The sequence below is a fragment of the Eubalaena glacialis genome, chromosome 1 (genome assembly GCF_028564815.1).
Source record: "Eubalaena glacialis isolate mEubGla1 chromosome 1, mEubGla1.1.hap2.+ XY, whole genome shotgun sequence".
Taxonomy (NCBI): domain Eukaryota; kingdom Metazoa; phylum Chordata; class Mammalia; order Artiodactyla; family Balaenidae; genus Eubalaena; species Eubalaena glacialis.
In genome coordinates, this window is record NC_083716.1 from 83,863,757 (window position 1) to 83,880,521 (window position 16,765).

The 16,765-nt window shown below is 36.1% G+C and overlaps 1 protein-coding gene across 1 annotated transcript in view; it reads right to left on the reverse strand.

The window, feature by feature from the left end:
- Nucleotides 1–16,765, reverse strand: part of RYR2 (ryanodine receptor 2) — a 537,153-nt gene that overhangs the window by 163,358 nt on the left and 357,030 nt on the right. Inside the window, exons 54-58 of the mRNA XM_061190410.1 lie at nt 16,287–16,365; nt 14,386–14,475; nt 13,463–13,600; nt 4,294–4,371; nt 3,061–3,136 (exon numbers count right to left, since the gene is read on the reverse strand). Of these exons, the coding sequence (XP_061046393.1) occupies nt 3,061–3,136; nt 4,294–4,371; nt 13,463–13,600; nt 14,386–14,475; nt 16,287–16,365 (461 nt within the window). The remainder of the gene's footprint in view (nt 1–3,060; nt 3,137–4,293; nt 4,372–13,462; nt 13,601–14,385; nt 14,476–16,286; nt 16,366–16,765) is intronic.

The following is a 16,765-nucleotide window of genomic DNA, read 5'->3' on the forward strand; positions in this document are numbered from 1 at the left end:
CCAAAACCTATGGGATGCAGCAAAAGCAGTTCTAAGAGGGAAGTTTATAGCAATACAATCCTACCTCAAGATACAAGAACAGTCTCAAATAAACAACCTAACCTTACACCTAAAGCAATTAGAGAAAGAAGAACAAAAAAACCCCACAGTTAGCAGAAGTAAAGAAGTCATAAAGATCAGATCAGAAATAAACGAAAAAGAAATGAAGGAAACAATAGCAAAGATCAATAAAACTGAAAGCTGGTTCTATGAGAAGATAAACAAAAGTGATAAACCATTAGCCAGACCCACCAAGAAAAAAAGGGAGAAGACTCAAATCAAAAGAATTAGAAATGAAAAAGGAGAAGTTACAACAGACACCACAGAAATAGAAAGCATCCTAAGAGACTACTACAAGCAACTCTATGCCAGTAAAATGGACAACCTGGAAGAAATGGACAAATTCTTAGAAAAGCACAACCTTCTGAGACTGAACCAGGAAGAAATAGAAAATATAAACAGACCAATCACAAGCACTGAAATTGAAACTGTGATTAAAAATCTTCCAACAAACAAAAGCCCAGGGCAAGATGGCTTCACAGGCGAATTCTATCAAACATTTAGAGAAGATCTAACACCTATCCTTCTCAAACTCTTGCAAAATATGGCAGAGGGAGGAACACTCCCAAACTCATTCTACGAGGCCACCATCATCCTGATACCAAAACCAGACAAAGATGTCACAAAATAAGAAAACTACAGGCCAATATCTCTGATGAACACAGATGCAAAAATCCTCAACAAAATACTAGCAAACAGAATCCAACAGCACATTAAAAGGATCATACACCATAATCAAGTGGGGTTTATCCCAGGAATGCAAGGATTCTTCAATATATGCAAATCAATCAATGTGATACACCGTATTAACAAACTGAAGGATAAAAACCATATAATAATCTCAATAGATGCACAAAAAGCTTTTGACAAAATTCAACACCCATTTATAAGAAAAACTCTCCAGGAAGTAGGCATAGAGGGAACCTACCTCAACATAATAAAGGCCATATATGACAAACCCACAGCCAACATCATTCTCATTGGTGAAAAACTGAAACCATTTCCTCTAAGATCAGAACAAGACAAGGTTGCCCACTCTCACCACTCTCATTCAACGTAGTTTTGGAAGTTTTAGCCACAGCAATCAGGGAAGAAAAAGAAATAAAAGGAGTCCAAATGGGAAAAGAAGAAGTAAAACGGTCACTGTTTGCAGATGACATGATACTATACATAGAGAATTCTAAAGATGCTACCAGAAAACTACTAGAGCTAATCAATGAATTTGTAGAGTAGCAGGATACAAAATTAATGCACAGAAATCTCTTGTATTCCTATACACTAATGATGAAAAATTTGAAAGAGAAATTAAGGAAACACTCCCATTTACCACTGCAACAAAAAGAATAAAATACCTAGGAATAATCCTACCTTAAGAGACAAAAGACCTGTATGCAGAAAACTATAAGGCACTGATGAAAGAAATTAAAGACGGTACAAACAGATGGAGAGATATACTATGTTCTTGGATTGGAAGAATCAACATTGTGAAAATGACTATACTACCCAAAGCAATCTACAGATTCAATGCAATCCCTATCAAACTACCAATGGCATTTTTCACAGAACTAGAACAAAAAATTTCACAATTTGTATGGAAACACAAAAGACCCCGAACAGCCAAAGCAATCTTGAGAAAGAAAAATGGAGCTGGAGGAATCAGGCTCCCTGACTTCAGACTATACTACAAAGCTACAGTCATCAAGACAGTATGATACTGGCACAAAAACAGAAACATAGATCAATGGAACAGGATAGAAAGCCCAGAGATAAACTCACACACATATGGTCACCTTATCTTTGATAAAGGAGGCAAGAGCATACAATGGAGAAAAGACAGCCTCTTCAATAAATGGTGCTGGGAAAACTGGACAGCTACATGTAAAAGAATGAAATTAGAACACTCCCTAACACCATACACAAAAATAAACTCAAAATGGATTAAAGACCTAAATGTAAGGCCAGACAGTATAAAACTCTTAGAGGAAAGCATAGTAGAACACTCTATGACATAAATCACAGCAAGATCCTTTTTGACCCACCTCCTACAGAAATGGAAATAAAAACAAAAATAAACAAATGGGACCTAATGAAACTTAAAAGCTTTTGCACAGCAAAGGAAACCATAAACAAGATGAAAAGACAGAAAGAGAAAAACAAATACCATATGCTAACACATATATATGGAATCTAAAAAAAAATGGTTCTGAAGAAACTAGGGGCAGGACAGGAATAAAGACACAGACGTAGAGATTGGACTTGAGGACACGGGGAGGGGGAAGGGTAAGCTGGGACAAAGTGAGAGAGTAGCACTGACATATATACACTACCAAATGTAAAATAGATAGCTAGTGGGAAGCAGCTGCATGGCACAGGGAGATCAGCTCAGTGCTTTGCGACCACCTAGTGGGGTAGGATAAGGAGGGTGGGAGGGAGATGCAAGAGGGAGGGGATATGGGGATGTATGTATACATATAGCTGATTCACTTTGTTATATAGCAGAAACTAACACAACAATGTAAAGCAATTATACTCCAATAAAGATGTTAGAAAAAAAGAATGTAAGAGAGAAAAACATAACTGGACTGAACAAAACAAAGAGGCTGAGGATGGGAGACAGAATGAAATAAGAGAAATATTTAACTTGGGGATAGAAGTCAGTGAGGGAGGTCTATGTAATTAATAGAACACCTCGGATATTAGGATGAGAAATTTAGTTATCTACATGCTAAAACGGGCAAGAGAGAGCCATCAAAATTCTGAGACATGAGGAAATATACACTAGCAATCAGGAAATCAGGAAATAGCATTTCCACCTTGAAAGTATTACAGCCATATTTGAACCATTCTAACAAAATAAAGCTGTAATGAGCTCTTATGCTGAAAAGACTATTTTATCCTTATCATACATTCATGTACTCAAACTCTGATTGTGTTTTTATAAGGATTTTTAGAAAATACTACCTTTGGACTCCAGTTCCAGTTTCTTTTTCTTTGCCCATATATTATGGTAGTTTTCAGCCATCATTTCCGCCATAGCCTTAAACGAACAAAATGTTTAGCAACTAAGTTATATTCTAAAAGGACAGTAGAAAAAGATAACTTTGCCTTCCAATATGTAATATCAAAACATACTTTAAATTAATAAATCGTAGTGTGTTATTGCTAAAACACATCTAAAAGATAATTAAGCACAGCTTTCTTATTTAGAATCTGAATTTCAGAGGATTCTAATGATCTGTGAATTTACAAACCAGCAGAGGTGATGTGATGGGAATGGTCATTGTTCTTTATAATGTTTAAAGATACATGTTTTGTTAATTTAATAATGAAACTTCAAACTAGCTATAGACTTTAAAAATATGTTTATTTACAAGTTCTTATTTTAATTTCTAAAGTTTTAAAAGATGATGTAAACCTTACTGAATGAACACTGAATGCAAAGAGCATCAGACGAGCAGTCTAGATCCATGTCTGTCCCAATCTAGGTCAGTCTGAGGTCTTGGACGAGCCTTGGCCTCTGTGGCCTTTGGGTTTTGACAAGATTTACCTCCAAGATTCCTTTCATTTTTGATTTTCAAGTTTACTATGTCATGTTAATACATTCGTACCAGAGCAATGACAAAGGGCAAGCCAAACAATTTAACAATCCATAGATTTTTATCTTTATATACTTATATCTCTTGGAATAATACTAACAATGCCAATATCATTGTCTGATCATTATATTGACCAGTTAACTTATGTTCCATGGCAACAAACTTTATCTTTTCACTCAAATCAGGCAATTCAAAGTAGGTTCCTTAGTGACAAAGGAGACAGATAGAAGTATGGCTGGAGAAAGCAAAATGCCATCAGTTTCCCTGGATAAACAACTTATAATATATATTCTTTCATGAGTAATTAAAGTGATCCTTGAGCAGAGTATTATAAACTACTGATTTAGCCTCTTCTCACATGCAGCTATTTAATTGTATTAGGACTTTTACATAGATATGATCTTTAAAGAAAATATATTATCCTAGAAAAAGTTCTATCAACTTTTACAGCATTAAAAGCTTAGGGTACATAATCTATAAATTCCATGGACCTTATGTATGATCACTTCAAATAATTCATGCTGTAAAATACATGCAGGAAGTGTTACAGTATGCTTTTTAAAAATGAAATTTGCAGAATATTTTTAAAAGTACTTACATGCAGATCTCTGGATAGTGTAACATTGCTCATGTCAATGGCTCGGGGGCTATAACCATGGGCGGCATCTACAGAAACCTAGATAATTTGCAAAAAAAATAGCATCTCATTAAAAAACCCAGTAGAAAGAGATTTAAGAGACACTTTGGAAACATAAGGCAAACAAAATTCCAAATGTAACGTTTCCTCAGATAAAACTGGCAAGTAGCTACACAAATTGATTTTGCAAACATATCTAGCAGATTAAATTATATTTGGGTGTCTGACAAGTATTTATGATTGAATAATACATCCCAATATCTTAGGGATTGCCAGTCTGTAAAGCTAACGATCAGGATTCAACAAATTACGTAGTGAGTCCAAGATTCTGAAATATTACCGGAATCAAAGGATAATTGAATTCTTGAGTTTCTTACAAATTCTAATTGGCTGCAATGAAATTTACTTTTCCTCACACAAATGGTAGTTAATCAAAGAGGTCAGTATTTATAAATGCCTTTATGGGCCAAATAGTAAGATAAAATAAAGCCAACTTTTTAATTTTAAAAGTGTATCATACAGTACTCAGTGATTTGTAACGACATCCTCAATCACCAGAGGGCTTCCTTAATATCTAAATTTTGACATTTTAAGGATGAAATCTACAAAACAAAAAGACAACCTACAGAATGAGAGAAAATATTTGCAAATGATGCGACTGACAAGGGATTAATTTCCAAAATATACAAACGGCTCATACAACTCATTATCAAAAAAAAAACAACAAACACCCCAATCAAATAATGGGCAGAAGACCTAAATAGACATTTCTCCAAAGAAGACATACAGATGGCCAACTGGCACATGAAAAGATGCCCAACATCGTTAATTATTAGAGGAATGTAAATCAAAACTACAATGAGGTACCACCTCTCACTGGTCAGAATGGCCATCATTAAAAAGTCTACAAATAACAAATACTGGAGAGAGTCTGGAGAAAAGGGAACCCTCTGACACTGTTGGTGGAAATGTAAGTTGGTGCAGCCACTATGGAAAACAGGATGGAGATTCCTCAAAAACTAAAAATAGAGTTGCCATATGATCCAGCAATCCCACTCCTGGGCATATATCCAAATAAAACTATGATTCAAAAAGACACATGCACCCTTATGTTCACTGCAGCCAAGACACATTAGCCTATTCACAATAGCCAAGACATGGAAACAACCTAAGTGTCCATCGACAGATGAATGGATAAAGAAGATGTGGTACATATATACAATGGAATACTACTCAGCCATGAAAAAGAATGAATGCCATTTGCAGCAACATGGATGGACTTAGAGATGATCATACTAAGTAATTCAGAAAGAGAAAGACAAATGCCATATGATATCACTCATACGTGGAATCTAAAATATGACACAAATGAACCTATCTACGAAACAGAAACACACTCACAGACATAGAGAACAGACTTGTGGTTGCCAAGCGGGAGGGGGTTGGATGGAGTGGGAGTTTGGGATTAGCAGATGCAAACTATCATATACAGAATGGATAAACAACAAGGTCCTACTGTATAGCACAGGGAACTATATCCTGTGATAAACCATAATGGAAAAGCATATAAAAAGAATGTATATATATGTATAACTGAATCACTTTGCTGTACAGCAGAAATTAACACAACATAAATCAACTATACTTCAATTAAAAAGACAAGAATGAAACCTATCTTCCCATCAACTGCAAGAGGGTTTCACTTACTGTCAGGAGCTCTTACCTCATTCCACCCAATGGCATATTATGGGAAAGTATGCCACAGAAACGAACTCTGGTTCATGCTTATAAATCTGAAATTATATTTGATATATTTCATAACTGTGTATATTCTCTTGTCAGACATGGATAAACAAAAAGCTAAATAAAAGGTACAATACAGCTCAGATCTGTGCCTGTGAACCAAAGGGATGCTATCATATGCTACCATTAACCATGTTCTCATGGGCTACGCTGAACTCACTGGTCAGTTCTGACTGAATCTTGGCTTCTGTGTCAGTACTGAGCCACTGCCGGGAACCATCCATAATAGAATGTGAAATAAAAATCACAGTTTTTTCTCCCTTAAATACCCATGAAAGGAAATTGAGACTTAGAGAACTTAAGTGACTCACCCAAGGTCACAGAGCTAAAATTCTGAGCAGGCAGGATTCCAACTCAGGCTGTCTGACTCCAGGCCCACTTCTCTCTCACTATCACCTCTTTCCTTCAACATATCGCAATATATTTCTTTCCCCAGCACTCTACTACACCTGCCCTCTCTAATGTAATCAGTTTCCAAGTTGCCAAATTCAAAGTCCTCTTTGCAGCTACCATCAAACTGGTCCTTCTTCACTGGACATGACTAACCACCACTCAACCAGCCCCTCGTTTCACGAAACCACCCACCTGGCTCTCCACTCCCCTCTCCGATCTCTTTGCCTCCTTCTCTGGCTCCTTTTCCATAAATGACCTCGAAATATTTGTGGCTTTCTGGGTTCCCTCTTCAATTGTTTCTTTCTTTATTCTAAATGCTTTCTTTAGGTGTCCCTATCCACATCTACTTTAAATATTTCATTTATCAACCATGTTTTTTTAAACCAAAAATGAATTGATCCAGCCTAGCATTGCTCCTCTGCTCTAGACTTACATTTTCAACTATTCATTACCATCTCCATTTGGGAATCTATACGTGTATTCATTTTCTACTGCTGCTATAATAAGCGATTGCCAGAAATGTAGTGGCTTAAAACAACACAAAGTTATGAGAGATCTGAAACAGGTCTCAGTTAGCTAAATTCAAGGTGTCCACGGGGCTGTGTTCCTTCCTAGAGGTTTTATCAAAGCAGCTTTTCCCTGTCTTTCCCAGCTTCTAAAGGCCACCCGCATTTTTGACTCACGGCCCCTTCCTCCATCTTCAAGTCAGCTATACTGCATCTCTCTGACCTTCCTTCTGTAGTCACGTCTCCTTTGTCCAAAGCCAGGAAAGGGTATCCACTTTGAAGAATCCTTGTGATTACGCTGGACCCACCAATAATTCAGCAGAATCTCCCCCATCTCAAGATCATTAACCTCGATCACATGGGCAAATGTAATCGCATTGGCAAAGCCCCAGGAAATCAACCTTTCTACAGACAACAGTGATTGGGGATCATCTTTGGAGCCAGAATTCTGCCTAACACGACATCTAAAATCAAAAGCATATTCTCTCCTTGCCACCAACCCCCCAGCACTAACCTCATCTCACATACGCTACCCACCTGGTAGGCCAGTACAGACCCATGGCAACCCCCTGTGATTAGTCCTCCTCATTTGCTATTATGGATCAGTCACAAAATTCTGTCTCTTCCACTACAAAACATCTCTGCGATACATCCGCTTCCCTCCATGTCCACTGTCTTTGCTCTAATTCAGATATTTAATGTTTTTGTTTTGTTTCATGCAACGCATTCAATATCCTCCTAAGGACTCTGTCTTTCTGCCTTCAATCTCCCCCTTCTCTGATTCCTTCTCTCCTCTGTTGTGAGAGTTACATTTCCAAAGTATTTATTTTGTTATTCCCTGAGTTATAAGCCTTTCCTCTGAACAGTAAAAATCTGCAGGCCTAGGCTGAGCCTTATTCATCACAGTATTCCCAGAGTCTGGCACAAGCCATATTTCATCAACTTCAGGATGATAAAATGATTCCCAATCTCACAGATATTGAAATATGGCAAACATGCGTCTTAAAACTAATTTTAAAAAAGCATTAGACTCTGCAAATTTTGTTGAATAAATGAATCAAATAGAGTTGATATTGATAACTTTATTTGTTCCTAAAATAAAATTCTCAGTATTTAATATCCTCTTAGACCATGTTCCTTATATAACTGAAATTTATATCCTTTTAGCTTTAGAGTAAGTTATTGAGGCTGGTTTAAAGAATGCAAGTAGATATTTGTTTATTCAGAGATAGATTCTTTTTATGTTTTTCATAACCTGTTTCTCTCCTTTACATTCACAGAAATCACAAGACTGGCCAGGTCTTCTATAATTTCAAGTTACCTGGGATACATACCATCTCTGTATTTAATTAACTCTAGTCTTCTTAGCAATAATAATAACAACAAATAACAACCACCGTGTGAATGGTTATGTGCAAGGCACATAGATGATCTCATTTCTTTAGAACAATTCTGAAAAGGAGATACTGCTTTTTGTCATTTTAAAATGAGAAGAAAGAGGATCAAAAGAATTAAATAATTTTAAGTCATTATATCATGTAACTTGTAAACAGCAGAATCAAGTTTTTAAAGTAATTCTGTCTGACTCCAAAGCACTTGTCAACTTTCTTAAGACGGCCCCCAATGTTCCGCCTGATTTGGCCCCTGAGACCTCTCTTCCCATCTCCTTGTTACTCATGAGCTCCAATCTCACTGGATTCCTCGTTCTCCCTCACACACGCCAGGCCACACTCCCATCTCAGAGCATGTGCACGACTTGCAACATCCTTCCCCCAAATAGGTCCAACTCCCTTCCCTTCTATTCAATTTATCTTCTCCATGAAATCTGCTCTGATAACCCTATTATCATACTGCAACTCATCTCCAAAGGCTAACCAACTCCCCTGTCCTACACTCGGAATCTGCCTTTCCATGCTACGTTTTCTCTTTCCATAATATTTATCACATTTTGATGTAGTATGTAATTTACTTATATCTATTATTTACTTTCCCCGTTAACGTGTAAGCTCCATGAGAGCAGAGGTTTTTGTCTATTTTGTTCATGGACCTATTTGAAAAGCTTAGGATAGTACATGGAACATAGCAGGTGCTCAGTAAATAACTGTTAAAAGAATGAATGAATCATTCCTCTATCCTAGCCTGTATTTTATTTAAAGATAGGTAACACTTTCCGAATTTCATTCCCATCTTTCTCTCCTTCTCAGGTTATAAACTTATTTTTTAAATGTGTTTAAATAATTTATACCCTACATGTGTAATAAAAACCAGATATAAGAAATTAAAATTGGGAGGTAAATAAGTAATTACTGAGAACCTGTGGAATATGACTGAAATTGTCAGAAATGTCCTCCTTTTCTGCTGACTTGAGTGACGACCAAGAAGTCAAAATCCACCAATTTAGCTGCTCTACTCAGCATCTCCTCACTGATAATTATATCAGCATCTATACACTCTATTCTTTTTTTATTTTATTGAAGGACAGTTGATTTACAATGTTGTGTTAATTTCTGCTGTACAGCAAAGTGATTCAGTTATATACATATATATATATATTCTTTTCCATATTCTTTTCCATTATGGTTTATCACAGGATATTGAATATGGTTCCCTGTGCTGTACAGTAGGACCTTGTCATTGATCCATCCTCTATGTAATAGTTTGCATCTGCTAATCCCAAACTCCCAATCCATCCCTCCCCGACGGCAACAAGTCTGTTCTCTATGTCTGTGCATCTGTTTCTGTTTCGTAGATAAGTTTATTTGTGTCATATATTATATTCTACATATAAGTACACACTCTATTCTATATCCTATCAAGTTATTGGCTTTGTCATTGCCCAAATATTATCTTAATATGCAAATTACAAAACCCTAACTGAGTGGCAAATTTCCTGAAATCATGATTCATGTAGTGTTCACGGTAAACAAAAGACATTAACAATGTTATTGATCCATGTAAAAATAATAATGATCATAATTAGGTCTAATGTTGAAATATATGCCTGTCACTCCTTTAAGCGATTTATAAGCATCCCAACATGTAATTCTCACAATAATCTTTTAAATTAGATGCTCTCTTCTGTTTCATTTTAAAAAGGAGAAAACTGAAGCATAGAGAGGTTAAGCAGTTTGCCTGAGCTCACAAAAAAGCTATCTACTCCATGGTGAGGCCAGGATTTCAACCCAGACAGGCTGTGCCAGATCTTGCTGAGTTAAACACAGGCCACTTCTGCCTCACAGACGAGTGCTGAGCCTCAGTGGAAGGAAGCTAAGAATATCAGCTCCAGAATCATGTCAACAAGTGATCTCAACTCACCCAATAACAGTCCTTACTATAAAGTGATGCCACCAAAAGTGTTCCTTAATTTATTCAAGAGTGTATCTATTACATAATAGAAAACATCTTTATAGTCACATGGGAAATCAGTAATGGAGAGAAGAAAAGACATTAAGAAGTTTGGCAAGATGATAACTGAAAAAGATGATAATACTGTTAGGTTAGTAATTAAGAAATGACAAGCTATTTTAACATTTCAAATAATGTTGGATTATGCTTAAAGAATGTTTGTGTGAAAATAATGGCAAGGATTATAAATATATTTGTGGCATTTGTTGCTCTCTGTTTGATACTGATAGAAATATAGAAATATTCTTTCTTTTTTTTTTAAACTACTGAAAGGTCAAAGTACTACAAACTCAAACACCCTCTTTTATTTACCTTTGAAGAAATGCTCTCTGGCATTAAAAATATATAAATAATAATGGTATTAATAAGAGTTACCATTTACTGAGGTAAACAGATTGAGTAACGTGCCCAGCAGTTTATCTCTAGAAAGTGGTGGTCCCAGGATTGAAGCCCCAGTGGTCTACCTCCAGAGCTGTCCCTCTTAATCCGTACATCTGGCATAAGCACCTCCTAATATTTTGAAATGACGTAGGAGATTTAACAATATATGTCATATGTCACACATGTCACTGTGAAAATCATTAAGAGTTAAGAGATGATTATATGGGTATCAATTAATAGTATCTATTGAGGGCTTAATGGGAACTGAAAACTGCACCAGGAGCTAAGCGGGGTATAAGAAGAGCAGAAATATACACAACATACACAATTTTTTTTTTTTTTTTTAGCCATCTTGAGAAAAGTTTATTGAAATTCAGAAAAACATAATTATGATTTTCCTGGGGTTAAAACAAGGTAATCCTTTTCTGAAGATGGATTGGTTATAGCTTGTGCATTATAATTTACAGTCTGTAATCACTTCCGATGTTTTAGAATCAGTTTCTTAAGTTTCACGTAACATTTTCTATCTGACATGATCCAGTACCATTTTGGACTTTGTTATGTTTCATCATCAGTTACTGTTTTTTTTTTTTTTCAGAGATGCTCGCAAAAGTATGAAATCTGTAAGTTATTTTAGTCTTCAGGTGAGCGTGGCTAAAACTGTGGTAGGAACCTTTGCTTCTCTCCCTTTTCTGGTATTTTTGAAAAATTCTAGAGATGAGACAGGCAGAGGCATACTCAGCAGTCTGCCCTACTTGCTCTGACAGCAGTGGCAGGAAAAGGTATGGCAAAGACAGCAACAAGAGAACGGAGTACCCCTCCCTTCTGTTGCAGCCCTTCCCTTGCCCTCTCTGGGCTGTGCTCCAGCATGTTATATAGGCCCAGGTTTTCTGGCTAATAGACAGGTCTTTTTTTCTTGTCTGCCTCCTACCATTTCTACCCTTTATTGCTGGCCCACAGAATCGGCACCGTTATTGTTTCAAAGGGCATGTTCTCATTCAACATATACAATTTTAGATTAGAGCACATAATTTTTGCTATGAAGGGCAGTGGGAGAATCTATTTCATTTTTCCTGGCAGAGCTTAAAGTCACTTCCATTATGTAATAATTTCCTTACTTCCTATACAACTTAGAGGAAAAAAAAAAAAAAGACATCATTCCATTCTCTGCACTCTGAGCGTTTTGTACATACCACCAGCCTAAATCTTATTGTTGTGGTAGGTTTAACTAGACTGTCTCTAACACCAAGCTGTGAGTCTTTAGGAGTAGAATTGGATCTTATTATCTTTGTATTCCTATCACCTAGTACTCAGTTTGTGCTCAATATTTGTTCAAACAGATTAAAACAAAATGTGATTTAGTTAGAACTGTGTGCATACATGATAACAAGGTAAAATATGCTTTTACAGCTTCTATCTCCAGGATACGTAAGAGAATATGATGTAAAATATGCCCAAATCAGAACTTAATCTATTTAACAGTACTATATTTCAAATATGAAGCATGTGAAGCACACGCTTTGAGTACCTTCATTTTCTTTTTTTCAAAAAGGTCATCTGTATAAATGGCAATAATAAACACAATAGTTTGGTTAAACCAAAGGCAGTGGCCCAAGCAGTCTGGAAAGGGATGACGACAGGTTTAGCTCCCAGGAGAAATGAAAGGGCCAGTTGGTATTTGGTCCCCACCTTGAACCCTAGGTTCTCAAGGTCAAGGCTGTCCTTATTCTGCCATCTTGAACACAGAAGCCCCACAGCCACGCCTTGTTAAGTTGACTGGACTTCCCTGACCTGATCCACTAGCGATGTAATCTTCGATTCCTGCGCTGCCTGTCTGGTTCATATCTTCCCTTCGCAAGTGGGCAGGTGCTCAAGCCCACTTGTGTAGAGCATCCATGGGGGTTTTAGATCTGGATCACTACTATCTGACCACCCCTCTAGCTCCTAAGAACCAACCTTCAGTTCTCACTGGTAAGGAGACAAAAGCTCTGTAGACAACCTTTTTGTGGATAAAGGAACATATTTTACATCCTTCATTAGCATAACTTGAAGACTTTATCTTCGAGTACTCCTTTATATACTGTCAGGAGAAGTACAACCTGATCTATAAACTCCAGTACTTTAACCAAGACCTAAACTCACTTAAATTAAAAGGAACAGAGTTTTCCCCCTTCTGAACTTTACGTTAGCCTTCAGAATTTTCAAGTTAGTTGTTTTGGAAAACACAATAATTAAATGAAATATTCAAATTATTTTAAAATAACATAAACAGGGCTTCCCTGGTGGCGCAGTGGTTGGGAATCTGCCTGCCAATGCAGGGGACACGGGTTCGAGCCCTGGTCTGGGAGGATCCCACATGCCGCGGAGCGGCTGGGCCCGTGAGCCACAATTACTGAGCCTGCGCGTCTGGAGCCTTTGCTCCGCAACGAGAGGCCTTGATAGTGAGGGGTCCGCGCACCACGATGAAGAGTGGCCCCCGCTTGCCACAACTAGAGAGAGCCCTCGCACAGAGGTGGGGACCCAACACAGCCATAAATTAAAAAAAAAAAAATTAATAAAACGTTTCCATGTTTATTTTAAAAAACAAACAAACAAACAAAAAAACAAAACATAAACAGTGGATTCATCTTTGTGATTCTTACCTGGCTTGTCTGGGAAATACGACGAGTCCGGTTATAAAGGGCCATGCTATCTCCCTCCCGTGTTCTTTCAATTCTCCACCCCCAGGCCAGCATAGTTTTTAAAGATTCTTTGATTGGCCAGCGATAAATTTCTTTTTCCTAGAAAAACATCAGAAAAGGGTGGGGTATTATGAACCTAAACAAAAATTTAAAATATTTAATGCTTTGTTCTGAAATACTCTGTCTTAACCTAAAATTTTTTGATCGGCATTGTTTATTTAAAAATAAAAAAGGAAAGTAAAAATTCTGAAGAGCAGAGTGTGAGCTGAGATCTCGTTTGACTAATGCTGCTAAGAGGCAGCCTATCTTATTATATAGCATGAGGCTAATTTCCTTTAGTTTCCCAGATTCTGATACTTCAGACAGAAACTAGAAAGGAGAAACACAATTAGGAAGAAGTGCCAGATTATATGACATGTGCTTGAAGCCGTTTCTACCATCTGAATAAACAGAGAAGTAACTTCTTCTGTAAGCACCAAGCTAGAAAATCCTTTTCACTTCATTTTTCAAGATACTGCTTTCCCCTCAAAGAAGTAAAATATATGAAAACATAAATAAGCATATTACAATATATTACTTCGTTACCCCTTATCAAAAAACTCTAAAGAATGAAAAGAGTATTTTCTAAAGTTCTTAAAAATATAGGAGAGGAATAAAAATAAAAAAGAAACAGAAAAATACTAAGTAGAGAAGAGAATAACCAATTAAATACTGACAGAAAATGGTACTACAGAGAAAAAAACAATAGGTAAAAAATGGGACCTTTGAGAAAAGGTAAAAATAATATATATAAAATAGACGTGTTAATAAGAGATTTACGTAACAAAGAAAAAACCTTCCCCCCCAAATTAAAACCATATAAACTTAAAAAATAAACACGTCACCTTTTCAGATAATAGTTTATATGGCTTCATTAATGGTTGAACTTTAGACGAGTCTGAATATATTTCTCCATAAATCCATCCATTTGCCAACTAAAAAAAATATCAAAAATGTTTTACATGCTTTAATTTTAGAGAGTGTAGGTGTGCATGTGTTTAAGTGTGTACTTGATAAAATAAATCTAAAATGAAGCAAGATAAGGATTAAGGTTTGAACTTTATCCAGCATAAGTCAATATAAAGATTTTCATCGTAGTCAATATTATTTTGAGTAACCACTTGGAACAGATCTTTTTATCCAGAGATTAAAAGCATCCAGTCTTCCTTAGACAGGTCTGTGATTATGTCAATAGCCCTCCCCTAGGAGGAGGCTAAAGGCTGCACGACCCCTATGATATTCATTTTGGCCCATCTTGGGACCCCAACCTGTGTGACGAATAAGTGTGAAACACTCATTTTAAACAGGAAAACTGGAGCAGCTGGCTTATTTGGAAGCCTCCCTGAATAATACTACTTGTTTTGCCCACTCCTTTGTCCAATGACCTCTCAACACATTTGTTCCACGTGATTTTGCCCATATAATTTGGTGCATTCACTGTTTCCCTATATCATTTCATGTATGTCTATGGGATCTGGGTAACTAGGCTGAAATAGCTCAGGACTGCCTTCCTGTAAATTTCCTCTCCATCACCACCCCACCAGCTCAGTACCTACTAGAGTCTTTATATAGGACAGACACTTCACTCTTACTGACTTACCTAGTAAATCGATCAAGTTACTGAACAAAGAAAGAGCCATATGCTTAACAAAACAAAAAAGGGGGTTTCTTGGAAGGAGGGGCTGGTTGGCAGAGGCAAGGATTGAAACAATATCAAGTTTAATAGGGTGATACTGAGTTGCCACATAACAAAAGCAACCCATGGAACCTTCGCTCTTTGATTTTCACTCTGCCAAATCAGTGCATGCTTATTTTAGATTCCTGCTTCATCTCAACTTAATTTCTCTGACAAACCTATTTTAACCGTCTTCTCTCAAGTTTAACTAGGCTTAACTTAAATGTGACCACATTTTTCCTCCAGAAAAATCTCATAATATGTATGTAGGACTTATGTCACGGATTGCGACTGCTTTAGTTATCTCATTCAAGTTATCTTTTCTTGACAATGCAAATAAAACATGCCATCTTGCCTCGTAAGTGAACTGCAGATCTACTTAGAGATAAGAAATACAACAGAAGAGTAGAAGGTGTAAATAATCACTAAATTCTGATTAATAATTTTCAAGATTTTATCTAATATAAAATTATACATAAAGCTAAAGTTCCCTTAAAAGATGTCTGGACCTAGAGTCACTATTTCTTACTGAAGACCCTAATGATAGTTTTTGAAAAAAATTTTTGAAGTATAGTTGTGTTAATTTCTGCTGTACAGCAGAGTGATTCAGTTATACATATATATATATATATATATATATATTCTTTTTCAGATTCTTTTCCATTATGGTTTATCACAGGATATTGAATATAGTTCCCTGTGCTATACAATAGGACCTTGTTGTTTATCCATCCTACATACAATATTTTGCATCTTATTACTACTTTTTACTCTCACAAAAATGTATGTTTAGAAACTATATTTGATTTAATTAATAGATTTTTTTTGAATTTTTAACACTGTGCTTTTTATGAACACAAATATTCTTATGTGCATTATATGTACATCAGTGGCAGAACTAAGTATTTTATTAGACTAAATATTATGTCAGCAAATCATAATTAAATGTTCTTTCCTAATCTAAAGCTCTCACTTGAAAGTAGAAAATTGTCATGGTCAGAAATATCTGAGCCATGATCATTCATTAGGTACGCTCAGTACTGAATTAGAATGTGATATTCTGACTTTTACCTTGTCCATTGACCACTTGTCATGGGAATGTTCTGCATACTTGTTAATGAAGTATTCCAACTTCTCAGGAATTGTAATACTATGAGGAAAATAAAGAAAAAAGGCTTGATTTTCACAGCACTTACAGGGAATCATATTAATAATTTACTCACAGCTTATGACTGCTTATACCCCATTCGATGCATAACTGTTAAAAAATTGGTTTAACAAGGTATTACTTTTCCATATGATAGGAACAATATAAGAAAAGTCAAGCAGATAAGGTTCTATCCACTCATCTTATAATGAGTCACACTTTATGTCTTAATGTAAGTTATAGACAATAAAAATTATACATAGTATAAATAAAAATAATTAAAATGTATTCAAAGAAGAGGACAACAGATAACACCAATTTTTTCTTTAAACCTGAATGAAGATATAGTTAAATTCAACAAGCTTAAAGACATACTTTTCTCCCACGTTCGTTCTTTGAAGTT